The sequence below is a fragment of the Coniophora puteana genome (assembly GCF_000271625.1).
Source record: "Coniophora puteana RWD-64-598 SS2 unplaced genomic scaffold CONPUscaffold_9, whole genome shotgun sequence".
NCBI lineage: Eukaryota > Fungi > Basidiomycota > Agaricomycetes > Boletales > Coniophoraceae > Coniophora > Coniophora puteana.
This window is the reverse complement of record NW_006913061.1, coordinates 1,125,548-1,143,165: the sequence shown is the minus strand read 5'-3', so window position 1 is coordinate 1,143,165 and position 17,618 is coordinate 1,125,548. Positions and strand designations below refer to the sequence as shown.

The 17,618-nt window shown below is 48.9% G+C and overlaps 9 protein-coding genes across 9 annotated transcripts; 6 read left to right on the top strand and 3 right to left on the bottom strand.

The window, feature by feature from the left end:
• Nucleotides 1-7: 7 nt before the first annotated feature.
• Nucleotides 8-1,576, top strand: CONPUDRAFT_155805 (uncharacterized protein; the record flags this gene model as incomplete). Its single annotated transcript, XM_007772641.1, has 1 exon — nucleotides 8-1,576. The coding sequence occupies one exon, from the start codon at nucleotides 8-10 to the stop codon at nucleotides 1,574-1,576; it is 1,569 nt and encodes a 522-aa protein (XP_007770831.1).
• Nucleotides 1,577-5,073: 3,497 nt separating this feature from the next.
• Nucleotides 5,074-6,762, top strand: CONPUDRAFT_155803 (uncharacterized protein; the record flags this gene model as incomplete). The annotated part of the gene is made up of 6 exons (XM_007772640.1): nucleotides 5,074-5,613; nucleotides 5,691-5,916; nucleotides 5,983-6,094; nucleotides 6,163-6,291; nucleotides 6,350-6,462; nucleotides 6,515-6,762. The coding sequence occupies 6 exons, from the start codon at nucleotides 5,074-5,076 to the stop codon at nucleotides 6,760-6,762; spliced, it is 1,368 nt and encodes a 455-aa protein (XP_007770830.1).
• A 793-nt stretch (nucleotides 6,763-7,555) lies between these two features.
• CONPUDRAFT_155802 (uncharacterized protein) lies at nucleotides 7,556-8,185 on the bottom strand (the record flags this gene model as incomplete). The annotated part of the gene is made up of 1 exon (XM_007772639.1): nucleotides 7,556-8,185. The coding sequence occupies one exon, from the start codon at nucleotides 8,183-8,185 to the stop codon at nucleotides 7,556-7,558; it is 630 nt and encodes a 209-aa protein (XP_007770829.1).
• A 314-nt stretch (nucleotides 8,186-8,499) lies between these two features.
• CONPUDRAFT_155801 (uncharacterized protein) lies at nucleotides 8,500-8,923 on the top strand (the record flags this gene model as incomplete). Its single annotated transcript, XM_007772638.1, has 3 exons — nucleotides 8,500-8,725; nucleotides 8,773-8,806; nucleotides 8,863-8,923. 3 exons carry the CDS (start codon nucleotides 8,500-8,502, stop codon nucleotides 8,921-8,923), a joined length of 321 nt encoding a protein of 106 aa, XP_007770828.1.
• A 454-nt stretch (nucleotides 8,924-9,377) lies between these two features.
• CONPUDRAFT_26986 (uncharacterized protein) lies at nucleotides 9,378-9,800 on the top strand (the record flags this gene model as incomplete). Its single annotated transcript, XM_007772207.1, has 1 exon — nucleotides 9,378-9,800. A coding segment is annotated over one exon (423 nt), but the record flags the coding sequence as incomplete, so codon positions are not given.
• A 1,132-nt stretch (nucleotides 9,801-10,932) lies between these two features.
• Nucleotides 10,933-11,700, bottom strand: CONPUDRAFT_74629 (uncharacterized protein; the record flags this gene model as incomplete). The annotated part of the gene is made up of 3 exons (XM_007772342.1): nucleotides 10,933-11,338; nucleotides 11,398-11,452; nucleotides 11,643-11,700. 3 exons carry the CDS (start codon nucleotides 11,698-11,700, stop codon nucleotides 10,933-10,935), a joined length of 519 nt encoding a protein of 172 aa, XP_007770532.1.
• Nucleotides 11,701-13,516: 1,816 nt separating this feature from the next.
• On the bottom strand, nucleotides 13,517-14,826 carry CONPUDRAFT_74628 (uncharacterized protein; the record flags this gene model as incomplete). Its single annotated transcript, XM_007772341.1, has 7 exons — nucleotides 13,517-13,628; nucleotides 13,700-13,784; nucleotides 13,893-14,016; nucleotides 14,057-14,174; nucleotides 14,241-14,389; nucleotides 14,424-14,474; nucleotides 14,503-14,826. 7 exons carry the CDS (start codon nucleotides 14,824-14,826, stop codon nucleotides 13,517-13,519), a joined length of 963 nt encoding a protein of 320 aa, XP_007770531.1.
• A 284-nt stretch (nucleotides 14,827-15,110) lies between these two features.
• Nucleotides 15,111-16,786, top strand: CONPUDRAFT_74627 (uncharacterized protein; the record flags this gene model as incomplete). Its single annotated transcript, XM_007772340.1, has 8 exons — nucleotides 15,111-15,184; nucleotides 15,248-15,647; nucleotides 15,697-15,808; nucleotides 15,928-15,947; nucleotides 15,981-16,063; nucleotides 16,148-16,473; nucleotides 16,495-16,594; nucleotides 16,645-16,786. 8 exons carry the CDS (start codon nucleotides 15,111-15,113, stop codon nucleotides 16,784-16,786), a joined length of 1,257 nt encoding a protein of 418 aa, XP_007770530.1.
• Nucleotides 16,787-16,868: 82 nt separating this feature from the next.
• CONPUDRAFT_60062 (uncharacterized protein) lies at nucleotides 16,869-17,045 on the top strand (the record flags this gene model as incomplete). The annotated part of the gene is made up of 1 exon (XM_007772293.1): nucleotides 16,869-17,045. A coding segment is annotated over one exon (177 nt), but the record flags the coding sequence as incomplete, so codon positions are not given.
• Nucleotides 17,046-17,618: the final 573 nt, after the last annotated feature.

Below are 17,618 nucleotides of genomic sequence, written 5' to 3'. Positions count from 1 at the left end.
TACCTGGATGCGGTGTGATGAGCTTGAGGGAAAGGAGTCGTTGCGCAATTATCTTGATATAAGCGGTGTTGAGGGCATCACCAAACTAAAAGAGGGTGATGCCACTCCTCCAGATGATCCGCAGATCTATGCTGGCCTCACTTCGCCGGGGTCGAGCACTGATATAAGACAACCTGGGGTGCCAGGGTGGTTCAAGTCAGCAATCACCCTCATCTTCCACTTGGTATCACTCACCTGGAACACCATCTATTCCAAAATGTTCATGTTCCCCCCAATGTTGACCACCGACAACGAACTTCCTTTCAATGGTCGTACGATCTTCGATGGTGGCAACAGATGCTACTATGTTGAGGACGGCGGCAAGCTAGTCGCCTTCACCGAGGACCAGGTGCGGGCGATCTTCGAGCACAACAAGCACCTCCAACAAAACCTCAACTACATCCTGCCGGCAGGCTACCACCTCGTCTCGACCAAGTGGAGCGAGGAAAACACCACGGAGCTCGTTCAGTATGATGAGTACAATACGCCGCGCCTTCACCGGAACTTGCGGCGCTCGCCGCTGCTCCAGGACCTGGTCAGCGACAACGCAAAATTCATGTATTCAATCCAGGGCCAAGGGAGGGTCGTGCTGGAACAAGAGCAGGCCACTGAATGCAACATCATCGCTTGGCATGTCCTAGCGAGGAATGTCAACACTGAGAAGAGGCGGTCGGCTGTTTGGGGTGGTGGCGGAGGACCCGCGCCATCGCGCGGCGGATATGGCGGACACGCCTCTCACCAAGGCAGAGGCAGGTTCAGGCCAGATGCCTACAACACCTCTACGAGAGGACGTCACGGACCCGATCGTGGCCGCCCGCCACCTAGGTCGGCCCCGGTCTACAGACATGACTGTGACTCTCGCTTGAGGTCGCCACGTGGTCAAGGCTACACCCATCAGTCACATCGCAAAGAGTATTGCAGACATTCCACTCACCGACTTTCGTCCCGAGGCCCTCAGCCTCAGCCCTCTGCCCATCATGACATCTCTCGCCACTACTGGTCCTGTTCTCCTACCCACTCTTGCCACGCCGCCCGCACTCCGATCCATTCCAGGTCTCGTGGGCGCTCCGCCCAGCGCTCTCGTTCCACGGACACTCGTCGCAGACACTACTCAAGCAAATCAGTATCTCATCAAAACAAGACCCAGAAGCCATCAACTAGTTGCCGCCGCGAGGATTGTAGCAAGTCTCGCTCTCCTCGCGGGGACTATCATTGGGCTGAACACTCATACTCACCTTCAGTTGTCATCACCTCTGCCCCTCCTGTCGCCGGTCCCTCCATTCACCCCAACGCTCTCGTCATCAACCCAGTGAACACTGCTGTGGATGAAGACATAGCCATGGACAACACAGAAGAGGGTAACCAACCTACCAACCCATTAGCCGAACTTGGAGACTACGTAGATGACAAATTCACTGGGCCCGCTGACAAAACTGTTGTTCCGGAAAACAACAAATTTGAAGGCAAAGATGAAGACCGTGATGCTGAAGGCGAGATTGACGAAGAAGCTTTGGGTGAGGCGGGCAATGAGGAGTAGACAATGCTGGCATAGGTTGAGAGGAGACAGGCGCTCCTCTGGAGGGGGGTATGTTGCGGTGAGAGGTCCTGGCTAGTTCCTGGTCAGTTCCCAATTGGGTTGACCTCTGTTGATGGACTTATTGCAATCCGCATGGGCACTTTACCTACTCTCTCCTCCCGGGGTTCTCCGGGAGGCAATCATCTACTCATATATAATGCATGCATGTACCATCGGGAACCTTAGTGTTCTCCCTCTTGAATCAACTTCAATTGGCCGGTTCTATCTAGGACTTGAGAACCTCAGTGTGTCACTTCACCAAGTCTGAAACTTCAGTGTACTGCCACATTAACCTCCCTCTGTCTTTGTCCACCACCACCCCTGCCTTATACCTGTCGTGATCACTCACAACAGCATGACCAGTCATGAACACTCACGAATACTCACATTTCACACATCATCGCTGAAGTCGTAGCTTCACTTCTTGGTGCAATAGGTCACGTGACCGGCTACTTCCATAACCAGTCACATGACCCGGCTCGGCTACCTTACATTACCGGCTTACATAATCATTCTCTAAGATTCCCGGACATTCCATATGACATCATGATGATGTCAATTACGCGTCATGACTGACATCATACATATGTCACTCGCTAACCATAAGTAGTAGTACTCCGCACAGCATGGTCTGTGCGCACACTGTCATTACCATAGTAGGTAGATTGTTTGGCTCGACCAAACACCATGTACTTGTATATAACCTGAGCAATGTCAGCCCACGAACTCCAAGTGAGTTCTTGTGGGAATACCTCCCTAGCACGTCCATCGCCTAGTCTTGCCACGTCGGCGAGCAGTCATACTCCGCCCTTATCCCTCTCGGCGTTGTCCTGTATAGGGCTTCGTCGTCTACCTCAGTTGCGGGTTTTTAGTGTTGTTGGTTTCTGGGGCTCGCACCTTGGGAGTCGCTCACAATACCACCCATGGGCTGCCCAGAGACACTGACCTCAGGTTGCGCAAAATCATCATTCTCTTTGACTGTACCTAGCTCATGATAAAGTGAGGATGGCCCTCCCCTATGAAGACATAGCTCATGTTCTAGGTGTTGTTATATTGTACGTTTGCATAGTTTAGAGTACGCCGAGGTAGTATTCCTTCCAATAGCTTATGTAAGCAGGTGTCTTGTCAATGCGTGTCGCTGCCATAGTCTTTTTCCTCAGTCTTCATGTTCGACACTTGGGACTGAGTTTATTCTTATCTTATTCAGTCAGTCAACTCACCGCCTGCTTGTAACCTCACAAAAGGTTATGAGCCCCGCCGCTCATTACAAGACCCATTTGCTCCTTTCAATCTCTTCAATAATCATCTCCAACCATGGTTGGCAGCCCTACGTCTGCCTCAGCACACCTCCTGGCTGCATCAGCCTCTAATCCAGCACCATTGATATTGCAAGCCGGCGGATCCGCCCAGCCGGCCCTGGTTTTGTTTTCAAGTACAACCTCATCATCCAGTCGCCCAACCCATGCATCCAGCTGCCTATACAACATAGAGCAGCTCAAGAACGATGGCAGTAACTTCTGACCCTGGAAGCACCGCATCAAGATGGTCCTCAAGCTTTGAAAGCTCTACGGGATTGTCAAGGGCGACAAGAAGAGGCCGCTGGACTTGCTTCCGCAGTCCGTGGAGGAGTGGATCACCCGAGATGAGGAAGCACGAGCGCAGATCACGCTCACGCTCACCGATGAGCCGCTCAACAGCATCTTGCTCGAAGAGACATCCTACGGTGTTTTCAAGACCCTGTGCGACTGCCACGAGGGATCAGGTCAGCAGACCATCGCACAGCTCATTGGCGAGCTGTTCCGCAGCAAGCTCGCGGAGGATTCACTCATGCAGGCCCAGCTCACGGAGATGAGAGCAAAGGCGCAGCATATCCTCAACCTCAGCCAGGCCCTTGATGATTCACTTGTCACGGTGGCCATGCTCATTTCCCTCCCCACTTCCTATTCGACACTCTGCACCATCCTCATGGCATGGGATGAGAAACTCACAATGACATCAGTCGCCTCGCAAGTCCTCATCAAGGAGAAGTTGCACGCAACAATGCAGCAAGTGCTCGTGGCAACAACTGCTCCTCAACCATCGAAGGGTGCTGGCAAGCCGAAGAGGGACAAGAGGGCAGAGAAGTGTAACTACTGCAAGAAGAAGGGACACTATGAGCACAAATGCAAGAAGAAGAAGGCCGACAAGGAGTTGAAGGAGAAAGGCGGCAAGTCCACATTGCCAGGTGACGGGTCATCACACGAGAAGGACAAGTCAAGGGAACATAGCGCCCAACTTGCGCACACCAAGCACGATGCCGATGCCGAACCACTTCAGCTCTTCATGGCAGAGCTTCGGGCAGGGTCTGCCCTTGGTTCATCGCCCAGCAACCCCTCGGGCAAGTGGATTGTCGATTCCGGTGCATTGTTGCACATGTTGTGCAGACACAACTGGTTCTTGACGTTCAGTGCCCTCGTGGCACCGCAGCGTATTGTCATCGGCAACAGTTGTGCAATTGAAGCAATGGGCATCGGCCGGGTTGAGCTCAACATCCATTTTAACTCAACTACACGCCAAACTATCCTGCGCGATGTCTTCTATGTCCCCATGCTCAATGCCAACCTTTTCTCCGTTCCGCAAATTGTTTGCCACGGCCTTGATGTCATGTTCGACAGCAGCCTGTGCAGCATTCACGACCGAGGCGCACTTGTCGCTGCTGCGCACCACAAGCAGTCCCTCTACATTCTACGCAGTTTGCCCATCACATCCAAAGCAGCCTATTTCATTGCTCCCCACGTCCCCAACTCCAATGCTAGGCTCACTATGCTGCCAGTGCTGCTCAGCCACCAGCATCATGTGCAGATCTCGACACCTGGCACCGTCCAGGCGTAGCTGTAGATTTAGACCAAAGTTAGATGGATTTTGGCATCCAATGACTTTGCAAAAGCTGTGTATTTTAGGGAATTAGGCGGGGTTGTGCTTCTATCCATACGCATCCCTGGTGTGGGCATAGGGGATTTTTTGATCATGGGTGGATTCTGATTGAGCTGAGAAACGGTAGGATGTGGATTTTGATTCACCGGGCTGGGTGTTGATGGCGTGTGAATTTCCCAATGCAGAAGCACACACAAGGCTGTTTTAGCCAAACCATGGATCATTAACGTGAGATATACCCTACACCGTGGATTGTTACCACAGCGCGGATTGGCTACTACCAGTATCCTCATGTAGAAGTTGGTATGTCAAATAGAGCAATGTTTGTTTTTGTTGCTTACAGCAATGTGCCTCTCAAGTCAGGACTCATTGTCTATGCTAGTGCCATCTTTTATACTGGGAAGATCCACACATTGGATTTTCCCCTTGCCTTTTTTTGCTCCTGCCGTTGCCCCTCTCATTCGCACCTCAGCTGGAAATTGCAGGTATGTACCATTTCTTTTCTTTTCAAAAATTGTAACCTTTTCTCGTTTCCTTACTTGCAGATGAACAATTCTGTTGTAGAGCAGCCCAACCTCGCCGAGCCGGCGGGCACTGAAGCTGCAGGTACCCACGATGCGGTCGCGCCACCCCACGATGCTGCACCAACCCGCGATGCCACGCCGACCCACGATGCTACACCGAATGATGCTGTCACGTTGGCTCAGGATACTGTGGCGACCAGCAACACTGCGTCGACTGGTGACGCGGCACCTATCCATGACGTTTCAGCACCCGACGAGATGCTCCAGCGCCACCCCGCCGATCCGCTCTTCTATGTCGAGACTCTCCACAAAGGCTGGGTGCAGGGTCATGTCCTGTCATTCATGGAGGGGCATATTGAGGGGTATTGCACTGCACGCTCGCAATCAAACTCGCGCGTCCATGACTGTGTTGACACCGTCACCAATGAATTCTTCAATTTTGTACCTTGGTGTAACAAGATGTCCGACCCCGTTCCTGACAACTTCAATCCTCATGCCGTTGAGGACCTATCCAAGGTCGAAGAAGATCAAAAAGCTCATAAGATCGAAGCCGTCAAAACCGTAAGCTCGTCACTTTTTTCTTTTCTTTTTTCTTCTTTTTTCTCTCTGAGTGCTGACTTAATGAACCCCCGCTTCAGTCTATCACAGCCTGGCTTGATTGCCGCATCAACAGCACCAAGCTAGTGGGTTGGCCGGGCAGCAAAGAGAATGATGTCTGGACACGTCTTCTTAAGCAGCTATCCGGTGTTCCAAGTGTGAAGCCCAAAAAACTCTCCGCCATGCAGTTCTGGTTGAAGCTGCATTATGCTTCGATTGTCAAGGCGGACTGCGATGCTCGCTGGGACGCAGAGAAAGGACGGCTTGGTTCTAAGTATTGATCTCAGTTCAGCGAAAGGATCACCACTCAATATTTCAACAAGCTCTCCAAAGCGGAGCAGCTCTCTTGCGAGGCAAAGGCAAAAGAGGACCACAAACACAAGGTTGCTAAGTGGAAAGCAAGTCTCAACGCCCCCATCGACACGTCCCCCGAGGGTAGACAGAGGTGCATCATTGATTTTTTTTTGTTTCCGGCTACTTGTGCATTACTAATTGCTCTGAATATCATTTAAGTGTGATTGATACTCTGCAGACTTTCATATCACCCATCCTTGATGAGGTACATGAAGCTACGGGACTTCATCTCGCCCTGTTCTTAGCAGGACCCAAGCCTCGCAAAGGTGGTTGCCTGAACTGCATTGTGTAAGTTTTCTCTGTATTGCTATTTCAGTCGTAGCCTCTTATTCCTACAACCGCGCAGAATGCATAGGGGCGAGACTGTTTCCGCGTCTCCGCAGCACCGGGCAGCCGCTCAGCCTCAGACGCACAAGGCTGCAATGAAGGTGTTCTTGGATTTTGTGGGTACTTGTTTCAGTAAGTTTATTCACTTTTCCTAACACCACTGGCTAAAATTTCACCTTTGCAGCCAAAGAGATGAAGGCGCAGTCTGCGCTAAAAAAAGCCGATGAATCTGCTCCAGAGGGATCTTCGTCTGATTTGCTTGGCACGGGCAAACCTGGCAACCAGATCCCCAACCATGAGGCGTCTGGGTCTTCCACAGTCCCCCATTCGGTTGCACTTTCACCATCTTGCGCAGCGCCACTTCCCCGGCCCAGCCATACCCCTTCCCAGAATGCAACTCCCGGTGTCAGTTGTGACAACAGGTACTACTAGTGTAATACCAAGTCCCAGATGTTGAAGGTTCTCCTAAAATGTACAACGGTCTGGTTGTTCAGGGAGAAGTGGCCCTAGGTCAACCAAATGTAGATAGGAGCGATGTGGGAGTGATAGGGAGGATTGATATACGAAGATGGATTGGGGAGTAGTAGCGATGATGAGGGATAATAGTTGAGGATGATGATGGAGTATAGAGAGATGATAGTTACGATGATGATTAGAGATTGATGATGAGCTTAATGAGTACTGACTTCACACTTGGAAATCAGGGAGGAAGATGTCCCTCATTGCACAGTCTAACTACTGGTATATATACTACTAAGCCTTTGCGTGTACGTGTATAGTAAGGGCTATGTGTATAGTATTTGTAAGTAGGGCTGTGGCACTGAGTAAGAGAACTGAATAATACAAGAACAATTTGTAAGAGCCACGAGAACGCTTGGTAAGAACCACAAGAACAAAGTACAGTGAAAAGGAAACAGCGAGGCTGCGCTTGCGCAGCATTCTTAGTAAGTATGAGAACAAAAGACAAAGAAAAGGGAAGTGGACAAATAAGCAAGGGGAAGTAGTGGTCCATAGTCCAATCAAAACAAAGCAAGTGAATAAGCAAGGGGAATGGCTGATAAATCAAATGACAGATGCAAGAAGAAGATAGTAGAAATAGTAACGCGCTCACAAATCCAACACTGCCTTCCACTCCAAGTGACTCATTGATGACCAAGCCAGTGGTCTTGAGGCTGTGCTCCCCCTGAGGCGCTGACCAAGCACTGAGTAGGGTAGTGGAGGAGAACTACTGCAGTGGCCTATGCTGGAATACCGGTGGCTTGGCAAAGGAGTGTTCATGGTCAATGGCTGATGAGTTGCTGGATGTCCTAGACACCCCAGACAACGTGACCTCCAGGAATGCTGCTATGAAGTCCTTGCTGGTCTGCGAACTGATGGGGTGGAGGGCATGATAGACGCTACGCCGCACGAAAGAAAGGTTGCAGAGGTGATAAGGTAAAGCCAGACAAGCAACGCAGTGGAGAGGGCGATGTTCTGTGGAGTAGATGTTGAAGACAACGTAGTCCTGCTCATAGTGGCAAATGGAGTGAACAGGGCCCCTAGCAGCCTTAGCTTGTCCTTCGCCAGCAGGAAGAATGATGGTCACAATTGACCCGATGCCGACCTTGAGATGGTCATTGAAGTTCGTATGAGGGTCTGCAACGAAGTAGTCTCTGTTGCCAATGCAGCAAACAAAGGTGGTGTCGGGATACATTTGGGGCTCTGGGAATTGGCGAAGAAGGTCAAAGGAGTGGAAGATACTGTCGCTGATGAGCCACGCAAGGAGGACGCAGTAGAGAAAGACAACAAATGTGACTGAGAAGATGACGGTCACCAGAGTGAAGAGGAATGGATCATCTATGACTATGCCGAGCATGGTGATGGGAAGAGACTCGGTCGCGCCCTTCTGCTCTCTTGGTTATGAGGTGTATTCTTGTCCTGCGTATCCCTGGGGTGCATTGGCAAACTGTATTAGCGCTCATCTTGAACCATATCACGGGCCAATCACTATTGGTGCGTGATACCAGAAGCAGCGATAACACATCAACTCCAAGCGTCAGTCACCAACATGTGAATCCCTCTCAAAAGCAAACTGTGCAGGCACCATCTCCTGCCACAACTGGTTCAACTAAACCCACTCCCTCCATCCCCAAACCCAAGCTTGCAACACGCAGGGCAACCGCACGGACCATGCAGCCAGTCAACAACCCATCGGAAAGTAATGGGAAGCGCAAGCGCACAGTGCCCTCTAGCGTAGAAGAAGAGGATGAAGTGATCTACACTGACACTGACTCCAAGAACACTGACTCCGGCGAGGAGGAGAACAGTCCGCCTGTCACCAAGGTTTACATCACACACCATCGCAGCGGGCAGGACGAGGAAGAGCCCTTACCATCACAGACACAGTCGTCCAAGGGTACATTGTCTCTTTCAATTTTCGATTTTTTTTTGACTGTCCCTTAGTTCCCTCCAAGACCACGTCTGGTAGCGGCGCTGCGTAAGTACCACTACATCTATGTTTCACCATCTCAATCATCTCCCCATTCTACGTAGGACATCTCCAAGGAAGGTCAGCACCACCAAAGGCACAACGGCGAAGGATCCCGTAAGGTAAATTTGCTGCAGCATATACACCCCTGTTACCTATACTCACTAGATTGTACAGGTCTACCATAGCTAATGACGCGGTTATTGTTGCCAATGAATGGTCAGGATTCTCTCTTTATGTGCTATTCATTGCTTACAGTGGATTGGTCTCAGACGCAAGCACGGATTGGAGAGAGCAGGTGTCGTAACCACAGGCGAGTCCCTTATCTTAGGTCACCATGATAGGTGTATTCTAATTGTACTTTATTCTCTGTCACATAGATCCCCATGTCGGCGTGGAAGGAACCACCAAGATGCCGCTCAGCAATCTCAACCTCGTCGTAGGTGCTCCCACCTGGATCAGTCACGTGCTAGAGTACCTCAGGCTACCAGATATCCTCCCACCTGATGATCGTCGTAAGGTTGACCGCGGAACATCAGCCGCAATTGGACAATGACAAGGTTGGACTCTACCTGACCCGTACACACAGATTCTTGAAGAATGGGTACACCTGGAGAAATCCTCTAAGTTCATGTCTCTCCAGGGTCCTGCAGGGATGCTGGACTCCAAGGATAGGCCTCAAGAGGTTCGTTGGTGGATTGCACGCAAGCATCTTGTCACGGTACGCCCATCCATTCCTGATGTCAAAACATTTGCTGGCCACTGGTGGAGATGGTGGGCTTGTCTTCAGCCAGAGTGGCGAGAAATCACGGCGCCCTCTGGGCTTTCGCATTCTCCCCTTCCTCGCCATGGCCGTGACGGAGACTGTTCCGCGCTCGACAAGCCTGGCATAAACGGATTCTTATCCATTGTTGTATGTCTCAAATGGTGGGGCTTTGAGACCGCCGCCGCAAGCAAGGACCCTCAATGGCTCGCTGCCATCCAGGACACCAAGTGGGTGATGAGCTGCATCGTCCACTCTCACTCTCGGTATGTCACCCCGACTTATATGCGTTTCTGTTACTAACAATTCTTTTATCCCAGACCTGACGAGCCCGTTGAAAATACTGCTAAGGCAAGGTCTATTAAACGTCAGCGCACTGTCTGAAATATCGTATCACATACCAAGCCTTGCTACTCGAGTAATCTTTTGTTATTGACCATTGCATGTACGAAACCCATAGCGCGCAGTTATGCAAATATAGTTTGATATCTTGGTACATTGAGTCCTGTGATGAGTATGTCTACAATGTTAGGTTTCTGAGGGTGAATATCAATTGCCACAGTCGAGCCTTTTGCCAGTTTTGTAGTGTTCGTACCCTCGACGGTGCTCGGCCAAGCGCAAAGTTCATCATTTTGTTACTATTTGTGACGGCAATGGAACCCTGTACCCTGAGCAATTGAACCGACTTTGAGCTTTCCAAATCAGTCCCATCAGAAGCGAAGCAGCATGTTTAAATGCGTTCCAGAAGCATATGGGTTCTCATAATGTGTGAATACGGGTTTGATTAATACATCCTATTTGTCCCTTAATCGGGTCGCTGCTTCTATCTTAGCAAACGGAGCAGGAACGCTCAATACTAGCTCGCTTCAACATCCTGCGGCGGTAACTACCGTTTCTGACGTGATTGGAAGTTTTGTGAGCGCTCGAGACCTTGTGCACAGCGGTGTCATGAGGTAATACTTGCACGAGTACTTTCATGGCTGTCTAGTTACTCAGAATCTCGAGCATCTATTGTTAGCCACGCGCAACCGAGATAAAAACACTTGCCGCCTGCTTATTGGTCAGATCTAATGAACATGATTGGATGATATGATGCAGAGTTAAGTGTGTGCCAGAACTCTCAGCTTCTCTTCTATTGAAAAGACAGTGGTAGTTACACATGGACACGTGTAGCTCACAATTTGAACTCAAACCTTAGAAGATCTGGTGCTTCAAGCCTCAGGCTTCGGGCTTCAAGCTTCAAGGTTTGATTACCAACTGGTAACTAACACTTCTCCATGTTTTTTTTATTGTTGACTGCTTCAGGCAAATAAATATCAAAGACAAGACTTGAACAATATATTTGCGCACAAGAGGCTATCAAGATTCGTATCTAATGAGGTTCAGAATTACACAGTAACAGATCATTCACCCAGTAGTCAAAAATATTGACTGTGCCGCCATACATATGATTGAGTAAGTCCTTGATAATGGCAACGTACTTGGTGATCTGGCACCCGACCCTGTCTGCATGAAACCATTCTGTCGAGTCATCGCCAACAAGTTGGTGCAGCGCGTGCTGGACCCGGTGAATGCGACCATGGAAGCCAAGAAAGCAGGTCACGGCATACTGCAACTCCTCCAAAAAGTCTTCCTCCACCTGCGTGCCATTTTCTATGGCTAACTGCCAGTGGAGAAACTCAAGGGAGCCAAGTTCGAAAGGTGTCCTATTTGATACTAACTGCATCATAAGGCCCTTGAGATGATATGTACCATCTTTGCAGCCACTGACAGTCCACCTTGAATAATACTAACGTTAGAAATACTATGGTAGCTATAACTGACAGAATGAACTTACAATCGAAAGTGGTCATCATTGTCCATGTCGTCCCAGTGAGAGTCTGATAATGTAGCTGTAAGAAAAACCAGCTCGTCAAAGAATACGACCAGATGAGGAGGCTCTTCCTTGCGACAAATTTTGTTGTTTCGAAGCTGCTCTCAAATGATAACATCCTGTTGCCTAGAAAAAGTGTCAGAAACCGACGGGAAGGAAAACAACAGCTTCATACGAACATCTTGTAGCTGCTGACTTGCTCCTGATACCTGAGACGGTCCCACTCATGCCAAGCTTCAGTAGCAGCAGAGGTTTTTTCCCTGACATCAAGCTCGGAGAAAAAATCCTCGGTGGGGTGTGAGGATGGAGACATGGGCACGGAAGAGAGTCAGGGTGGAGACGGTGCTGGGAAGAGGCGTCCACCTTGTTTAAATAAACGCAGAGATAGCCTAGTGAGCTGAGATAGTCACCATAATAGAAGGCTGATCCTCAAGACCTCAGCCTCATTGATCATCTACGGACATAGGTTATCTGCTTTTGTAGATCTTCGAATGCTGATAGGAGCTCATGTGCGGGTGCTTTCCAAATAGTTCAGTAGAATATGACAAATTGCAAAGACATATTGTACACTTCCCTCTGCTGGATAAGACAACATACCAGCCTTCACAATCATATCTAGGCATTAAGATTTCAACCCAATGAACATAAGGGTTTTTATTTGAAGTATACGCACCTGAAACTTATGGTAATAGTGTAAATGTTGTGAGAATGAAAGCGAGGGCTCGGAGTACTAAGTGCTATTTGTCCTATGTCACCTAAGGATTACGCAACTGTGAATAAACCCAGCTTGACATGAGCAGTTTGGATGATTGTGCGTGAGTTTACAGAGGCACCTATTGCATTTTGATCATCTATACATCCTCATAGCTAGCTCTGCGGTATACTCTACCAACTTGAACAAACAGATTTTGACTTCTTTCATATTGTTGGACTCGCATAACATTGGGTTTCATTCGAATCTGGTTTATGCCAGATGATACAATAGTACCGGTTGTGAAAACATTTTCCGTTCATCTTATGCCGTTGTATTCGCCCTATATGAGTACAGGCCCAATGTTAACATTAAACGTTAACACCCCATACGATGTGTTTGGGAAGCTTAGTATTAAACATTGATATCATACTAACTTGACTATTTGCACGCACAGATTCAAACTTCAAGCTTCATGTTCAAACTATATAGTTCGTACAGTGCACGCGTGTAAAGTACCCATGTAAATATTTGAGCTTCAAGACCTAGAGCAAGTGTCCATATAGTTATGCATTCAAGTGTTTATGTGATTGATCCATAGCTTATTGTGTAATACATGTACATATACAATGTCACCAGCTACATCCATGTTTGGTCATAAATTTTGGTACCTCATGGATACATTCTAGAGAGTAGTACTAGCCGGTGCGCAGCTATGCATTTGCTACTGGCCTCCGTATATATGATAGCAGTAATATATATCCACAACATTGATCAGGTCCTAAACTGAGATCTCCAGAGCCAGAATTTGAAGAGGCGGTATTTCACATACATGCGTTATGACGGGAACATTCACAACTGATATATTGCTATGGCCAACCCGTTCACTTTGCTACCTTGCCTACCATATACCACCATTGTTTCCGCGCACCGTGTGGGCATGTAGACTACTCTCAAGACATACATAGGTGGGTGCACCCATTGCAAACCAAGGGACAATATCTGAGCAAGAACCATTCGATCAAGGGTGTCGGACTAATGCATTTCTGTTTTTGCTGAATACATCGTGAACTTTCCAGGTGGCAGCTGTCTACCATGGAGATATGATTCAAATACATATGCATGTTCTCATCTACTAGTCTGCCTATGATATCAATGACAACAAGTTAGATCTCTACTTAAAATGTCCATCTCACCAGCTGAGTCGCTTTTATGTGCAGATAGCAGATACTTGGATAGCCACGCAAATATGGTAAAAGATTGATTTTTGAGATTATGCCAAAATAGATGCAACAACGTTTGTAATGATAGTACATGCCCTCAACCTAGTAATAATGCAGCAAATACCAAGATATAAACAGGTACGTTTTGGCTACAGTGGAGATAAATCAACTAGTGTATGAGGCTGAAGTGACCCTCCCTCAGCACATTCTCCAAGGCATTGAGGGCTTCCTCAAGTGAGGACACCTCATGACCGACCAATCCTTGGCCTCCAGACCACACACTATTGTAAATATCCCTAATTAAACTATGTTAGATTGACTCCCTGAATAAAGCTTATGTAAAGGTGCTCACAGCTTTGAGAAGACGCCGATGGCATAGCCATACGGAACCCAATAATACGGCGGCTCGGAGGGGGCATGTGGAGTGATATATGTTGCTATCATCGACGGGGAAAGTTTCACCGACCTAAGGGGGAGCTCCGAGACCAAGCGTCAAAAAGAAGCCTTGAGATTGCAATTAATGATGCCGTCCAGTGGGACAACACCAAAGGGGAGACGATCCTTGTTTACCCTCCGACTGTTAGTGTATCCGATGTTCTCGGAATGAGAGGCGTCACGAGGGTCAGTGGGGAGATGACTGAACTGCTGGGAAACATTGAGCAGTGACGTCTAATGACAAATATGAAAACAAAGGCAAAGATGTACGTACTGCCGTTTCCACTGTCTTGCCATCCATTCGAGCGTGCGCGCTGTTGGCAGTGGCGATGCGCGCTCGGGCCAACTCAATCTGTTGATGCATCTCCTGCCCAGCGCACTGCTGGAAAAATCTGACAAATAAAACGTGTTGTGAGCTAGGCATTGTAATGGCGCGGTGGTTCAATGAAGTCAAATACCTTGTCAGGTCCTTGTTGTTGTAGATGTTGAGGACCTCGTTGTGAACAGCTACTTGTACCATCTCCTGAAAATTGATGCGGTAGTCGGGAAAGTTAGTGAAAAGTTCTACAGCCGCCTCGGCTATGAGGTCCACTAAGGGTAGTGTGAGCTAACACCTACGAAGGGAAGGGCCACAAACTCACAGCAGCATCAATGGACACATGCAGTAACAACCTCGGACTGGGTGCCGCTACCTTGCATGCAAATATTGAAGTGACCAACATTGCAGTCGACTGCGTACACTGGCTTTTTGGGGAGGAATGCGAACAAATGCAAGGGATCCGAGGGAGGTTGAGCGCAAGCCGGGAATGATAAGATGGGGCAAGGTTGATCCGTCAACGCTGGCAAGGCAGGCTGCTCAGTGGATGGGAAGACTTGGTAGGACGAAGGCGGCATGATGTCAGTGGACAAAGGGGGAGCAGTGGAGGGGCCCTCGGAGGGAGCATGAACACCATCTAGATTGGAGACCAATGCCGGCGAGTTGGGGGGAGAACACAGATACGGAGAGCGAGGGTATGTGGAGCGCGAGTATGGTGTAGGAGCCATGGCGGCGAGAGACTGAGCTATGTCTCCGAGCAAACTCCTTCGTAACTTTATATGTCCGAAGGGCATTGTGCGCCTGGTGGCGCAGCGGTAGAGATTGGTGAAGCGATTACCTGTAAAAACAACCTAGAATCAGGTTAATTAAAACTGCGGGTCTCATCCGAGAATAGAACAACATGTGTGTAATCTTATGTTGAAGGACCATTTGATGCACTTGAAAAGAAGCTAGCAAGGTTTAGTCCAGCAATAAATCACCCATGTAATTGGTTAGATCAAAGGTCCCTTTGATGTGCTTGAAAAGAAGCCGCAAAGGCCGCGGACACGCTTGTAGGCAGCGGCAATCTGGCAGAAAAACGAAGAAGTCAGTGTGCCGACTGAGCGTGTCTAGTCGCTAGCACAGCAGAGCCAACGTGCTGGTCAATAGCTCCATCGCTTTTTCTGCCACTACCCCGGCACACATTATCGCAGCTATCATTGAAAAGAAACAACGACATAGTGATGTATCCAACTACCTCGAAGACGATGAGGACGATGATCCGAGACTCCAAAAGATGTACACTCGTGTAGAGGACATCTCGAGGGACGGCAGACGCATCAAAGTCGATTTTATCAAAGACCTGGGCAGGTCTGAGCCTGAGATGGGTGAGGGAGGTGACTCTGATGATCAGTTGTATTGGATGTCAGAGGATTGGGAACCGTACATGGATGCGACGGATCCAGATGAAGAAGGAGATCAATGCTCAGACATGGCAGAACCAAAAGCAAGCGACCATGTAGTCGTGACTTCAGTGCTGCGAAAACACTACTTATCCTCAGTTGGCTTAGTATGTTATACTCTGTGAGAAATAGATGCTTACCATGATATATTATTAGGATAATCCTCTCCTGGTGTGGGTTGGCAGGCCCGAGCGCCCAGGATATTGCAATGAATATCTGAACGAGTATATACGATGGGAGGGTTGCGGGAATGTGTCCATGCTACCGTGTTATTGCAAGAGCGGCAGACTGAGAGAATACTGATGCGAGAGCTGCAACGGCCGTCACATGTCATGTAAAGAGTGCTGTGTCGCAGCTCACCAACATTTGCCTCTGCATTTTACTCAGGTATGAGTGCGTTAATGACTGTGAGTTTGACGAATAACCTGGTTTTGATGTAGAAATGGAATGGGTCATTCTTCGACCGCATTTCACTCAAGTTGCTTGGCCTAGGGGTGGATATGGGCCACGAGGATGGGACCAAGTGCGTCTTACAACAGGCCGGACATATGAAATTTGTCGTCATTCACACAACTGGAATACACCGCATCTCCATTAACTTTTGCAGCTGCAACAAGAAAGTCCCTCACCGTCAACAACTTCTACAATATGGGTGGTACCCCTCCACTGTTGACACACCAGAGACCGCATGCACAGAGGAGGCTCTCGTACAGTATTCCGCCCTCATGTCTCGAACTAAAGTATCTCCGCACGGTTATTATCAGGCTCTCGAGACCCTTACAGACCCACTCGGCCTCGATGTTCCCCCGGTATGTCTACATTTACAGTTCAGTTCATCTGTAGCTAACAAAATCCCAAAGAGTCATTATAAAGTGTTCCTTTGCATCTTGCGTCAGCACGGCTACATACGCCTCATGAAGGACGCAGGTCACGGTAACATTGCAAATTGAATAGACACCACCGGGCCGGGTGAGCTTGCTGTAGCCTGCCCCGCGTGTCCGCATCCAAATATCAATCTTCCTGAGGGCTGGGAGAGTGCTGACCCGTCTCAAAAGTAGGTTACCGGCCTTCATCCATGGGTTTATATTGAGCTGATGATGGCAGGTTTCTATATTGCCTCTTTCTTGCAATGGATGCCAATTTCCGGTTGAAGAACCGCAATCATGGCAGATTGCCATCCGATATCGAGTTATTCAACGGGTTAGCATACTTCGTAAAGACAGGACCGTACATGGACTATGTTTGATGCTATGAGAGTCAGAAAGACATGAGTCATTCTTCCCTTGCATGTGTTTTGGAGATCAGCTGATCTAACAGATTGTCACGCTCAGACGTCTACATGTAGTAGCTTCCGAGCGATGTCAGGTGTTAATAACAAGCTCTCAAAAGGTCTGCAAGCAACAGGTGTCGGTATGGTCATGTGCACACGTCATGAGTTCACGTTAGCGTTGGGAGTTGGCAACCTGCAGGGTGGTGAACGGTATGTTCTTATCTGTTCCTTGTAGACTGTCTGACTGTAGTACACAGTAATTGCAACATGGACTATATATTCATCTCGGTCTTTGCACACCTACTACTCTGTCGCGGACGCGAGGGTACAGCCCCTGTCTTTTCTCTTTTACCCCTATCTCTCTTATCTTCTCGCGCATTGTCTTGTTTCGTTCACACTCCGCGTGGGCTGTGCTTTTGGACTCTGACTCATTTGTTTGGCATTGTTATGGACACTGCCCAGGATTTACTATATAAACCTTGTACCTCCATCCCTAGTCCCCATCTCGACCTCTTTGTCATTGGGACTAGGTGCGTATTCATACCCTGATGTACCTGTAGATACACCAATCTAACCTTTGTCATTGGGACTAGTCCTTGGGATCCTCCGTATTCCGTCGCCGCTCTGAGTCTGCTGTTCTAGCGTCGTTAAGCTCCTCCGCTCCGCCGTCTCCGCCACATTAGGTCAAGATCTACTACTGCACTGACGACCCTCAGCTCCAGTCACCCCTGCAGGACCGTCACACAGACCACGTAATTGTTCACATTCCACGCACGCGTACTCGCCTGGAGGCTCCATCACTCATCCT